Raw genomic sequence first — 12,236 nt, forward strand, 5'->3', positions numbered from 1 at the left:
GCTGGCCCGCTTCAGGGCAGTCTTCCTTAAAAACCTGTGTTTCTAAGCAACCAAGTCAGTGTGCAAGGAGAAAGAAAAGAGGCCACCCCTAGGGACGTGAGAGGCAGGGACAGAGGGGCCAGCCTCTGCCCCGGGCCCCAGCAGGCCACCCCTCACCCTTGGGCCCCTCAGCCACCCAGCCAGCCAGTACACTGAACAGGTCAACGGGCAAGGGAGGCCACGGATCTTGCTGTGGACTGTCCAGGCCATGGATGCCGGCTCAGCTCAGCCCTCACGACCATCAGAGCCTCACCGATGCCCTCCATGAAGGCCGGGTAAAGCCGGTCTGTGAGGAGGGGCTCTGGCAGTTCCCGGAAGTACAGCTTGAGGGTGCCGGCGATGGCGTTGATGTCCATGTCGCTCAGCATTAGCAGGATGTCCTTGTTATCTACGGGGGAGAGGGCTAGCTCAGGGGCTGTGCCGGCCTCAGACTCGTTCCCCTCTCCCCAGCAGCCAGCCTCAAGCCCTGTCCCAGCTTCCACATCTGTCGCAGGGCCAACCCCCACCTGCCCCATCCCTGCCTCTCGTCCCCTCCAGAAAGCCAGGATGTAGGTAGCAGTCACAGACTCTGTGACCTGGCTCCGTCGGCAGCGGGGAGAGGGAGCAGAGAGAGCCAGGCTGAGGTCTGCCTGCTGTGGCTTCTCAGAGAAGGGAAGGAGCGTACCACTTGTCATCCCGAGTCCCTGAGCCACATCCATACCACGTGGCATGTGCCATCTTTCCAACTGGCGTCTTCCCATTGCCAAGCCTCTCCCTGGAAGGCCCTGTACATTCTTCACACCTAGAATCGTGTTCTGACAAAGCTCCAGGTCCCGGGTCGCGCAGGGGAGTCATGTGCCCGCACGTTCCCCGCCCCGTCCCACCTTCCATCGGGCTTCCCTGCCAGGCCCCAATCCACCTGGCCTTCTCCCTGGCCACTTCAAGCTTCCTGACCACTGGCTGCTGCTGCCGTTGCAGCCTGAGCAGCAGGATGAGGGAAGAGGAAACTAGGAGGGTCGGACACCACCGCCAAGGGGCTTACAAAAGGCAGAACTGCCCGCAGCAGAGGGAAGCCTGCGCCGGCCAGCCCAGGCTCAAGGCTCTTTAGTAGGCGCTAGCACAAAAGTTGGGAATGCAGCTTTGAAGTCAGAAAGTTCTGAGTTTAAGTCCACACGCTACACCTACACGCTGGAAAAGCCCTGGGCGAGTGAGCTGGCCTCTCGGAGCGCCATCCATTTCCTTATTTGTAGCACTGGATAAGGGATTCGAGTGGGAGATTACATGAGAAAATCCAGCGGGTGCTTGCCACAGTGACTCACAGTCTATTGCGTGCAGCGTGGACTGCAGGTCAGGCTCCATGCAGAAGGCCTCCCGGTCCTCCTGGTTCTCCTACCAGCCTGCACGGCACCCACCCCAACTGGCTGGGACCCAGACTCACTGGCATCGAAGACGGCCTTCAACGCCTGGATGTCTGTGGCCACTCCCGATATCCGGTAGATGCCGACCTCCTCGATGCCTCTCTTCTCCACCTCCTCCACACACTGCCGCACGATGTAGGGCACCTTGGAGCGCTCCCGCCTGGGCACGGGGATGCAAGGGTTGGGGAGATGGAGCCTTGCAGTGCTGCGTGCACTATCCAGCACCCCCCGCCCCCCAGCATAGCTTGGCCTAAGGTAGCTCGGGCCTCTAGGGTCAGAAGCAGGGGCAAGGAAAGGGCTGAGGAAGAGGCCATACCCCTAGCCCCACTCTGCCTGCCAACGCTGGCCTGCTGAGGCACAGCAAAGGACACGGGCAGGAAGAAGTGCTGGGAGATGGCCTAAAGGCTCTTGAGAAGGAATGTGCCCTCAAAATCAAATGCTGCTGATATGGGGTGTGGTGGCACACACCTGTAATCCCAGCACTCAGGAGGCTGAGGCAGGAGGATTGCTGTGAGTTCCAGGCCAGCCTGGACTACATAGTGAGTTCAAGGCCAGCTTGGGGTTCTGCATAGCCAAAACCCTGTCTCTAAAAACCAAGAGAAAAGAAAAGGCCAAATGCTTGTAGGGGCTGGGAGTCTATCATGGTGGTAGAGCACTTGCCTAGCATGTTTGAGGCCCTGGGTGCAATCCCTAGCATGTCAAGAAAAAAAGTGCTTTTAGGGGTCCAACAGATAGGAGGGAGCTGGGTCTGGACCTGGAGACAAAGGGCACAGAGGGGTGGCATGAGCCCAAGGATACTGCCCTTCCCTAAGGGGCAGCCACTCTTTGCATCTCAACCTGTTGCTATGAAGCCCAAACGCCTATAGTCACTGTCAGATCTTCCCATTTATTGCAAGAAGCAAGCACTTCGTGCTTTTCCCTTATCTTTGCTTGTTTCCATGATGGCTCCTTTGTTTCTGAAGCACTGAGTCAGCCAGAGAACACACCCCTGTAGGCCACTGTCAGCCTCCAAACTGGCCGTCTGTTACCACTGCATTGGGTGTGTGTGTGTGTGTGTGTGTGTGTGTGTGTGTGTGTGTGTGTGTGTGTGTGTGTCTAATTAGGTACTTGCATGTGCAGGGGTGCTGGGAGGCAGGGACTGATGGGGACCTGGGGGCCAACGCCAGCACTCTGATACCAGACAGCACCTACTTAGTCACCACGCTGATCTTCACCCCAAAGACGCCAGTCTGCTTTTTGGATGGAGTCCTCTTTAGGCTCATATCCCGGCTGGTGAATTTCATGGAGAATTCCACTTTGATCTGGTTGAGAGATGAGGCAGGCATGAGTGTCTGAGAAGAACCCCCCAAGTACAGGAGCCTCCCTCCCCAGGACTGCAAGCAGGCTACCCCCAGCCCCCAGGATTCTGTAAACACCTGAATGGGGGGGGCAGAGAGAGGAGCAGGGTGGGGCTGAGGGAGGTGGAGGTAGCGCAGCACCTACGGGTTCAAGGGCTGTCCACCCCTGCTCAGGTATCTCCTACCCCTTGGGCTCACCCCATTCATCTCGATCACATCTGTGTGCCAGTTCTTGGTTTCTACAGTCTGTGGATCCAACTGCAGAGAAAGAATGAGAAGGACTGTGAGTGAGAGGGGGGCAGCTCAGGGACCAAGCCAGCACTCTCCCTGCTGTTGGCAGCGCCTCGCCAGCCAGCAAAGCAGAAGCCTTGATGCTTATCTTGAAGTGAACCCTTCAGGGTAGCTCTGGCCCTGGCTAATGGAAGACCCTTGGAGCCCATGGAGGAGGCATGGACCCTCTCTTTTAGGGTGCATGCTCATTACAAGGTATTGTCTGACTGCTACACCGTGAGATGGGCACTGTCAATCCATTTCATAGATGCAGCAACTGAAGGTCATAAAAGCAACTTGCTCAACTACCCAAATTGGAGTGGTTGGAGATCTAAGCCCTTGTGGTGCGTACGGGGTTGCTGAATGGGAAGGCAGTGCAACGAAGAGGTAAGTCTGTTCTCAGGAGTCCGCTGCCTGGGTTTGAATCCTGACTTTGCAGCTTTCAGCAGCAGGACCTGGGCAAACAGTACCCTTGCTGAGCCTCCTCTGTTCTCCACAGCTGTAACAGAACTGGCCTCACTGGATCATTGCGAGGAGACAACGAGACAGCTTGGGCTGAGCAGCTGGCTCCCCCACAGGTGAAGCCTCCACAGGCCAGGTCCCCAGGCTTAGGCTGCAGCTCCGGGGGTAAGGGCACCGGGGGAGGTCTGGAGGCACATGAGGCTTTCATTCCTCTAACTCAGGGGCCTTCAAACCATTTTGTCCGAGCATTCACAAAATAGTTTTGAAAAACTATGTTCTTCCAAGCACATTTTTAATCCAACATTTCTACAGCAAGTGTAAGTAGCTACAAAGAATATAATTTCCAGAATAATATAAGTATTGACATCTTAAAATAAACCATTACATCATCCCTTAAAGGTATGAAGAGGAATATAGTTAGCATAGCGATTTGATACCCACTATCATCCACTTAGAACATCAAGCAGGCTCTTCTCTCCCTTGCAGAAAGCCTACCTGCTTTGTCTTTTTCTCCACAGGTTTCTGTTTCTATTCCGTTTCTCCTTCACAGGTTCTTCTTAATTTATATTTTTACATTTTCAAGTCTTTTAGTCAACACCGTAGTATAGTTTGCTCCCAAAATACATCTATACATTGAAATGAAAATTTCCTAAGAAATTTTCCTAAGAAAATCTCTGAATATGTAAAGTAAGTTCTGGACTTGTTATTACCATGATTAACAGTGCACAATAAAAAAACTCCAATGTACTACAAATTTTAATAAACACTAAGCAGCAAAGCAGCACTTTGGTGGAACTGTATCTCTGAATGAGATCGGTAAAGCATGTTTCCTGTTTTGGGTCACGTGTCTCTACGAATCTTATTTATTGCTAGAATAAGATGAGGTTTAGCACCAATTCTGTTCCAAATTTTCTGGTTTTCTTTTAAATAATGTAAACAAGGAAGCATTCTGTTTGCACAAATCACTAAACGAAGCTGAAAAGTTTTAGTACAGCAATGTTAGGTGAGTCACTAACCCCTTTCCCTGTCATTTGCCTTAAATTCCCTCTATACCTATTTTCAAACATTATTTTAAATGATCTCTCAGCTGTTAATTACGTCCTCATCAGTTTAGCAGAGAGTAAAGCACTGGACACCACCTGACTTCCAAAGGCTTTGTGACGAGCCTTTAGAGTCTTTTCTTTCTCAGCGCTGACACGGGCATTTCTAAGGTGCCCTCTGTTGTCGCCCCTGAGGTCTGGGCCTCCTGGGCCAAAAAACCCCCATGGTGAGCCTGGGCCTCAGAGTTTCATTGCAGAGTGGGAAGCGACGTGAGATGCCTGACCTCTGAAGACTTGCAAACTCACTCTCTTCAAGGCCCCCTGCCCGCCTTGCCCTGGGACGTCTCTGTGCACACTGGGGCTCTGTATGCCAGGGACAATGCTGCTCTAACAGGCCACTGTCCCCCACAGAAGCAAAACTGGATCTGGGTCAGCCCAAGTCCTTCTCACAACTTCTGCTACCTCAGAGAGGGCCTGGGGGCTGCACCTGGCTGGCTCTAGGCCCTGTGTCTAGGCAGCTGCGGCCCAGGCCCCAGCTTCAGCAGTCAGCCCCCTACCCACAGAAGGGAGTGACCTGAGGACAGGAGATGGAGAAGGCAGTGTGGGGAGAACCAGGGACCTCTGGGGAGGACCCCTGCCACCGGGATCTCGGGTCTACAATATTCGTGGCCAAGGGTCCCACTGGTCCCAAGGGCACTCCTGACTTTGGCCTCTGTCCTGAACCCTCCCTCTCTCACTTTCTCTGTCCCAACCCCTCCCTGGATCTTCAGCAGGCTGCCTCCTGTAATTCTTTCATCCTGTTCACACCCCTGGTTCTGCCCTCACCTCTGTCCCCCAGCAGTGGCCACAGGGGTCTAGAGGGATCTCAACTGCTCTCTGTCAGCTGACAGGCAGATGCACCCCTCCATGGGAGACACATGCTGGAGTGATGAGCCCTTTAGAAAGCAGATCTCTCCAGGGACCTGGCTGGATCCCCTCCAGCTGTTCTGTCCCAGCTTCCCATGACCTGGCACTTCCTGGCAGCTGCTCTGAATGGAGCCAGTGGTTCCCTGCTAAGCCCTACCTAGAGTGGCATCTGGATGCAGCCTGAATGGGAAAAGGGCAGGGATTGGAAGTCAGGGTGGCCTGGGGCTTCTATTCAGCCCCAGGCGAATCTGGGCAGGTCACAGAACTTCAGCTTCTTCCTGGGGTACCCATGCTGGCCTCACAGGGCTGCCTGATGTATTCTGAGCATTGTCCGTAAGTCTGAAACTGTGATAAACCCATGATACACAGCATCTTAGCCACTGTAAGCTTTTGTGGCTACTTTCATTGTGCAGACAAGGACACCAAGCTTAAAGAATACAAGGAACCTGCTCAGTCCCAAGCATTCAGGGAGTGAGAGCCGGGGCATGAAATCAGATCTCCCTGACTCCCTCTGCTAAAGCTGCAGGGTAACATGCAATGCACCTAACCTAGTCCTGCACCTGTCACTCAGCAGTGGCGGGACTGACTCAGCAAGGAGACATCAGGCCTCCAGGGTCTGGAGTCTGGCAGGCCACCTCCACAGCAAGGCTTCCCACACCCCTCCGTCATGTGGGTCCATTTTCCTGGGAGCAACTGAGACAGGAAGAGCAACTCTGATACTATGCAGGGCATGTCTTCCAGAAAGCGGTCCTGGAGGACCCCAGGCCGCAGGAATGCTCCTGCCTCTCTGCCTCCAGCCACACCAAGAGTCTGCCTTCCAAGTAGCAGTGCGCTGTTTCACATGCTCCCCACTTAGGGTAAGGTGGCCCCTTTTCACTTTGCTGAGTCCCCACCACCGCCACATTCCGGACCCCTGCTGCAGGTGCGGCCCGGTACCTGCTCAGGAAGGCCTGTCCAGCCCCTGGGCACCCTGACAATCATGCTCCGTCTCCCAGGAGGCCAGCAGCCTCCAGAAACCAAGTCTATTTCAGGATGTCATTTAAATACAGAGAAGGGAGGGTGGGGAGTGGAGAGGGACATGGCACATTTTCCAGAGAAATGATGTTGCCTGAACGGCTGTGACTATTTATAACCCCTGGGAAATGTGGACTCCGCTATTTCCTGATTAAATTAGTGCTGGGGTGGAGGAATCAGGTCCTGGGAGGTCAGTGGAAGGGAATACCTGAGCACTAACACCTCTAATCCCAGGAGACAGGTGTCATCCACAGCGCCCTTGTGCGGGTACCTGGGGGACATCAGATCACCTAGAAGGAGGGAGACAGAAGGGGCTTGCAAAGGGTCAGGCTGCTGAGAACACCTGGTCATCTTTTCATGCACAGGTAACATACACACAGGGGACTCCCCCAGGGTGGGGGTCGGGTGGAGGACAGGTGACAGAAACAGGCCAGGGTCCAATCATGGCCTAAGAAGACTTGGCTGAGCTTTCTGGCTGATGACAGGAGCACACTAGCTCCCCTGCAGCAGAATGTCGGACCTGTACTGGGATCCTGTCGGTGGTTGGGGGAGGGGCACTTCCCCTTTCTAGACACAAGTGGCCTCATGTTTGGGACAGGAAGCACCAAAGTGGCTTAGCAGTACATAGGCTCTGTGTATCCATGAGCGTCGGCCAAAGCTGGGTTTCCACAACATCTTCAGGGCTCTCCTGTGAGAACCCAAGCCCGTCTTCCCGGCCCCATTTCTTAGCAGCCCCAGGCATACGACTATCACTTTTCCCCTTCAGCCTTGAGGGCTGTTCACGGTCACCTCCCACTACCTGGCACTTAGGAGGCACTGGAGAGTCTGAGCCATGCTTGATAGTGGGGCTCCAGTCTTGCTCCCTAGGAGGGGACTGAGCTACATTCAACTCCGTCCTTCTGACTCCCGGGCCATGTTCTTTAAACTGTGCCACGTTCCCGACAGTCTCCTGGGAGCAATTTCTGCCACCTCCCCTTCCCACAAACCCTTACGTGGTTTCCTTTTTCTCCAGTAAGGGACCTGTAGTGGCCCTGTCTACTGACAGCTGGGGGCAAACAGAACTAGCTGCGTCTGGTCTCGGGGCAGAGGCATCGAGCAGCTTTCAGCGTAACTCTGAGATGTACCCAGAGGCTCACTGGATGAGGGGGGCCCCTGACAACAATATCAGCAGGAGCTTCAAAGGCTTCAGGCCCCTACCTCTTTCTTCAAGCCTCCTGGATCCCGCCTCCGATGACCCCTTCCCTCAGAGCCCCCCCTACCACTGCCACAGAGCAGGGGACAGCGGCCCCGAGGAACCCAGCCTCCTGCCCCCTCAAGACCGCTCTGACTGCTCCCTTTCTCTGCTCTGCCCTTGGTGCCCTGGGTCCGAGGCCTGCAGTCCTGGCCCTCTCCTGGAAGCCAGATGGACTTGCCTTGAAGCCCAGACATGGTTTCAGAAGTTAATAAAAACGAAATGCTTTTTAACAACGGCAGTAATTCAGTGCACTGAACTTGTCGCCCTAAGGGGTGGGCAGACACGGTAGAAAGCGACTCGAAAAGGGTCTCCATAAAAATCAGCCACTGACTGGAGTGCTAGAGGGAAGGCAGAGCCGGCCGAACATGCCTCTGGGCATCCCTGTCACAGGCCAAGCACCAGGGCACGGATGCCAGGCCCTGAGCCAGGCATTGGGTCTGATACGGGCATGTTTCCTGCGGCTCCCAAGCCAGGGGCCACGGTGACGGTCCTGGGGTGCCCTCCCCCAAACGCAGTCACACGCTTTGGTCCCTTTGGGATACCAAACCAAGCTGTCACTGGGACATACCACAGGCGTGAGAGGCACAGCAGGGCGGGCAGCGGGGAGCAGGGAGCTGCCAGGAGCCCGCCTCGCCTCCCTGGAGGAGGGCACTGGAGGGTTCCGTCAACGTGGCTGCTCTGAGAGGCTCAGGGAGAGGCAGGGCAGAGGGGGCGGGGCTGCCAGGCCTTCCATCCGGCTTCCAGCCCAGCAACTGGGTCAGAGGAGACCAGGGTCAAGTTTGGTAAATTGTCACCTCCTCTTCCCAGGGGCCTGGCAGCCCCGCCAGAAGGACAAGGCAGCTCTGCCTCTCTGGCTCACGCTCTGCAGAGACAGACACAGCAGGCACACCAGGCTGCCCACGGGTGCCCTGCGGCCAGTTTGCCCACCCACTCCTAGGCCAGCACAGACTGGCTCTGCTGACTCTGTCTTCCAAGGCACCCGGATGAGGCTACTTTGCCTTGCTTGCCTCCCCCTCTCCTCTCAAGAACTCCAAAGTTCCCGGGGCCCACATATGGAAGGGGTTTAGCAGCTCTGAACGGTGCTTTTATTGAAGCCAGGTTGGCCGCTTAGCACCCATGGCAACCTGCCTTCCCTAGAGCCCCCTGCCGAGGCTCAGCCTTCCTCGCGCATTCCAGACTGTCAGCCCTCGGCCGGGCACAGCTGCCCTTGAGGGTAAGCAGACAACACCCAAACCTAGGCTGCTACTGGAGGCCTTCAAGGCCAGGCACAGCTTCCCCAGAGCTCAGAGCTCTGCTTCTCAGAGCTGGTCCACTGACCACAGCCGTCTCTGCCCCAGGAAATCTGCAGACTTTACCCCAGGCCCAGCTACAAATGAAAAGCTGGGGATACCAAGGCAGCAAGGACAGAGGCAGTGTGTCACTTTGGAATAAAGGAACTAGAAGAGCCAGAACAGCATAAGAGTAGGCCTATTCCCAAAGGGAAGGGGTCATCTCAGAGACCACAGTCTGAAGCAAGAGGTTTTTTGAGGTTCCAACAAGGAAATTCTTGCTAGTTCTGCGGGAAGACCAAGGACCCTGCAGCCCATCGTGGGCTCAGAGGCCTCCCTCCGACCTTGCAGCAGTGTGGTATGAATTAGAAAGTCCTCTCTAAAACTGACTTCATCTTCCTTCCTGGGCCAGGAGCACTTTCTGGGCACAGTGCCTGCTGCTAGTGAAAATGGGGCACCAGCAATTGCCCTGTCTATGCGGTTTGGAGTGGACTCCTCCCCCGGGCTCACATCTGCTCTGAGTCTTGCGTTCACTACAACATCAGCAAAAGCCACTGGCGTGCCCACTGCTATGCACAGCACTCTGGGCCGGTACCACACACCGCAAGGCCCCACACCTCCAGGGAATATGGCCCCAATCTCCACTAGACTCAGGACCCCCAAACGACTGAGAAACAGCCACGGGTGCTGAGTGGGCTCTAGGCCTCCTCCTCAGAGGCCACGTCAGGCAGGTGACATGGTAGACATGAGCCTGTGTGGAGGGCGGGCTGCCTGGGTTTTGAGCGCCTCCTCTGTAAGCCGCTCACGTGGCCTCATCTGGGTCATTTTTCTGAGCCTCAGTTTTCTCATATATAAAGTGGTGTGGATAATAATAGCACTTACCTCATAGGACACCAAGGGCTAAGAATAATGCCTGGTGTTCAGCTCATGCTCAAAGCACAGCAACATCACTACGCTGTGTTGAAAGGCACCAGCAGCTTCCTCCTGTGCTTGGATTCAAGGCCAGGCTCCCCGTGGCCTACAGGGCCCTATGCGATCTGGCTGCCGCCCCTTCACCCCGTGTCACCCCATCCTCAACGCCTTGCTCAGACCCAGTCTGCCTTTGAACACACCTGCCTCCAGGCTTTTCCCCTGTCCCCTCCTTTGCCTGGATATGATGACTCCAGATCTTTCATGGCTGACTCCTTCTCGACATTTAAATCTTAGTTTGAGAAAGTTCTCCGGCCAGGCATGTGGTGCATGTCTGTAATCCCAGCACTTGGGAGACTGATGCAGGAGGATCGCTGTGAGTTTGAAGTCAGCCTGCTTACACTGTGAGTTTGAAGCCAGCCTGCAACGCTGAGCAAGACCGTGGAAGGTGCCTCTTAACATTCATGAACCAGGGGCTGGGGATTTAGCTCAGCGGCAAAAGCGCCTGCCTGGCAAGTGCAACATCATGAGTTCGGTTCCCGGTACCAGAGAAAAACCAAAAAAAAAAAAAACAAAAAAAAAACCAAAACATTCATGAACCAAATGAGTGCCCCAGGATGTAGGAGATGGGGACAGCAATGCCCTCCGATGGGGATTCCTTTAGGACAGGGATTGAGATGCCCCACATTTGGCAAACCATAGTGGTACATCCTTGTAATCCAGCACCCTGGGAGGCTGAGGCAGGATTGCAAGTTCAAACCCAGCAAGTCCCTATCTCAAAATAAAGAATGTGGGGCTGGGGATTTAGCTCAGCGGCAAAAGCGCCTGCCTAGCAAGCGCAAGGTCGTGAGTTCGGTTCCTGGTACCGGAGAAAAACCAAAAAAAAAAAAAGCCAAAATAAAGAATGTGCTAGGAATGTAGCTCAGTGTGAAGATCCTAAAGCCCCTAGGTTCAATCCCCAGTACTGTGCGTGTGGGGGGGGTGCCCCACATTCCTCATCGCTGCTCCCGTGTTTAATGAATGGCTGGCCTTGGCCCAGGGGCAGCCCAGCCCTATGCCCTCTCAAACCCAGACTCCGCTAGCGTCTTGAGGTTTTAAGGCTTAGGAATAGGAATCCTGAGTCAGGGCCAAGACTTCATATGACTGGATTCTAAGAGATCATCCTATTTAGCTCTCTCCCAAAGAACCAGAGAGGGGAGGAGATTTGTTCAAGGTCACACAGCGAGTTAAAACAGACACTAGATGACAAGTGACTCCTTCTAGCCTGGAACCCTTCTTCCTCTAGTACCCTGTGGCACATGAACCTCATTTAGGGCTGCTGCAAGGAGGAGGCCTCACACAGCACACACGAGGCATATGGGCACTGAGTGGGAAGGGACACTGTGGATGTCACTGCACTGGGGGTGCTCAACTAAGGCACCAGCAAGGTGGGGCCACTGTCCAGGACAGAGATCATTTCAGCTTCTAGCTCTGGAGCAAGCCCCACTCTGAACAGGGCCAAGGAAATCTCTTTGGGGATCTCAGGGCTCCCAGCCTCTGCAGACAGAGGTTCAAGAGCAGGCTCCATGGTCTACAATGGGGGAGGGGCAGGAGCAACAGGTCTTACTGGGATCCGGGGCCGACATGGGCTTTCTCCTGGGGATCGGGCAGGCAGAATCAGGGTCCAGGAGCAGGGGGCTGTGTATCCCTCTAAGGCACCAGAACACAAGCACTCTCCCTGCCCCGGCATGAGGTAACAGCCCAAATGGTCTGCTGACCAGCTCCCAACAATGTGGGCCCAGCAGCGCCACTCAACAGAGGCCAGTCTTTCCAGATCAGTGCATCTTCATTGACACCCAGCAAGTCCCCCAGAGCAGCACCTGCAGAAGTTCCTGGACTCTTTCCTGGGCTTGAACCTCACTAGTCTTTGGACACTACTATAACCATGGGCCCACGCTGTTTTGACTTTTCAGGAATGACCATGGCCAGCAGGCTCAGCTCTCTCTGGGCCAGCGCCACTGGAAAGCTATGGCACCACGCCCAGTAAGGCTGATGGGCCAAGCTGTGTGTGGGACGCAGAGGTCGTGGGGAGGCCAGTGCCCGTCCAATCTCCCCTGGTGCCAAGAAATGGTGCTTGACAGGTTTGTGTAGAGCAAGGACTCTTACTTTGGGGTCCAAGAGGAGGGTGGCTGAGTCTGAAGGGGCTTTAGAATCTCTATCAGATTCTCCGAGTCAAGGGCTCTTGCCCTGTGGTGTCACACAGGCCTCTGAGGAACCAGCAAGGTGGGCAGGCAGGAGCACCAGGGGCAGACCTCCCACGCAGCGTTAGTAACCAGGCCTTGCTCTGGGGAGTGCCTATGCAATGGCAAGCGCAGTGGCTG

At 55.1% G+C, this 12,236-nt stretch overlaps 1 protein-coding gene across 1 annotated transcript in view; it reads right to left on the reverse strand.

Moving 5' to 3' along the window:
• Abr (active BCR-related) overlaps positions 1-12,236 on the reverse strand; it is a gene marked incomplete in the record, with an annotated part of 207,359 nt that overhangs the window by 6,331 nt on the left and 188,792 nt on the right. The window contains 4 exon segments of the mRNA XM_005402643.2: positions 293-427; positions 1,457-1,596; positions 2,628-2,737; positions 2,972-3,031. Of these exon segments, the coding sequence (XP_005402700.1) occupies positions 293-427; positions 1,457-1,596; positions 2,628-2,737; positions 2,972-3,031 (445 nt within the window).

This window comes from Chinchilla lanigera, unplaced genomic scaffold, assembly GCF_000276665.1.
Source record: "Chinchilla lanigera isolate Chin_1 unplaced genomic scaffold, ChiLan1.0 scaffold00080, whole genome shotgun sequence".
Lineage (NCBI taxonomy): Eukaryota > Metazoa > Chordata > Mammalia > Rodentia > Chinchillidae > Chinchilla > Chinchilla lanigera.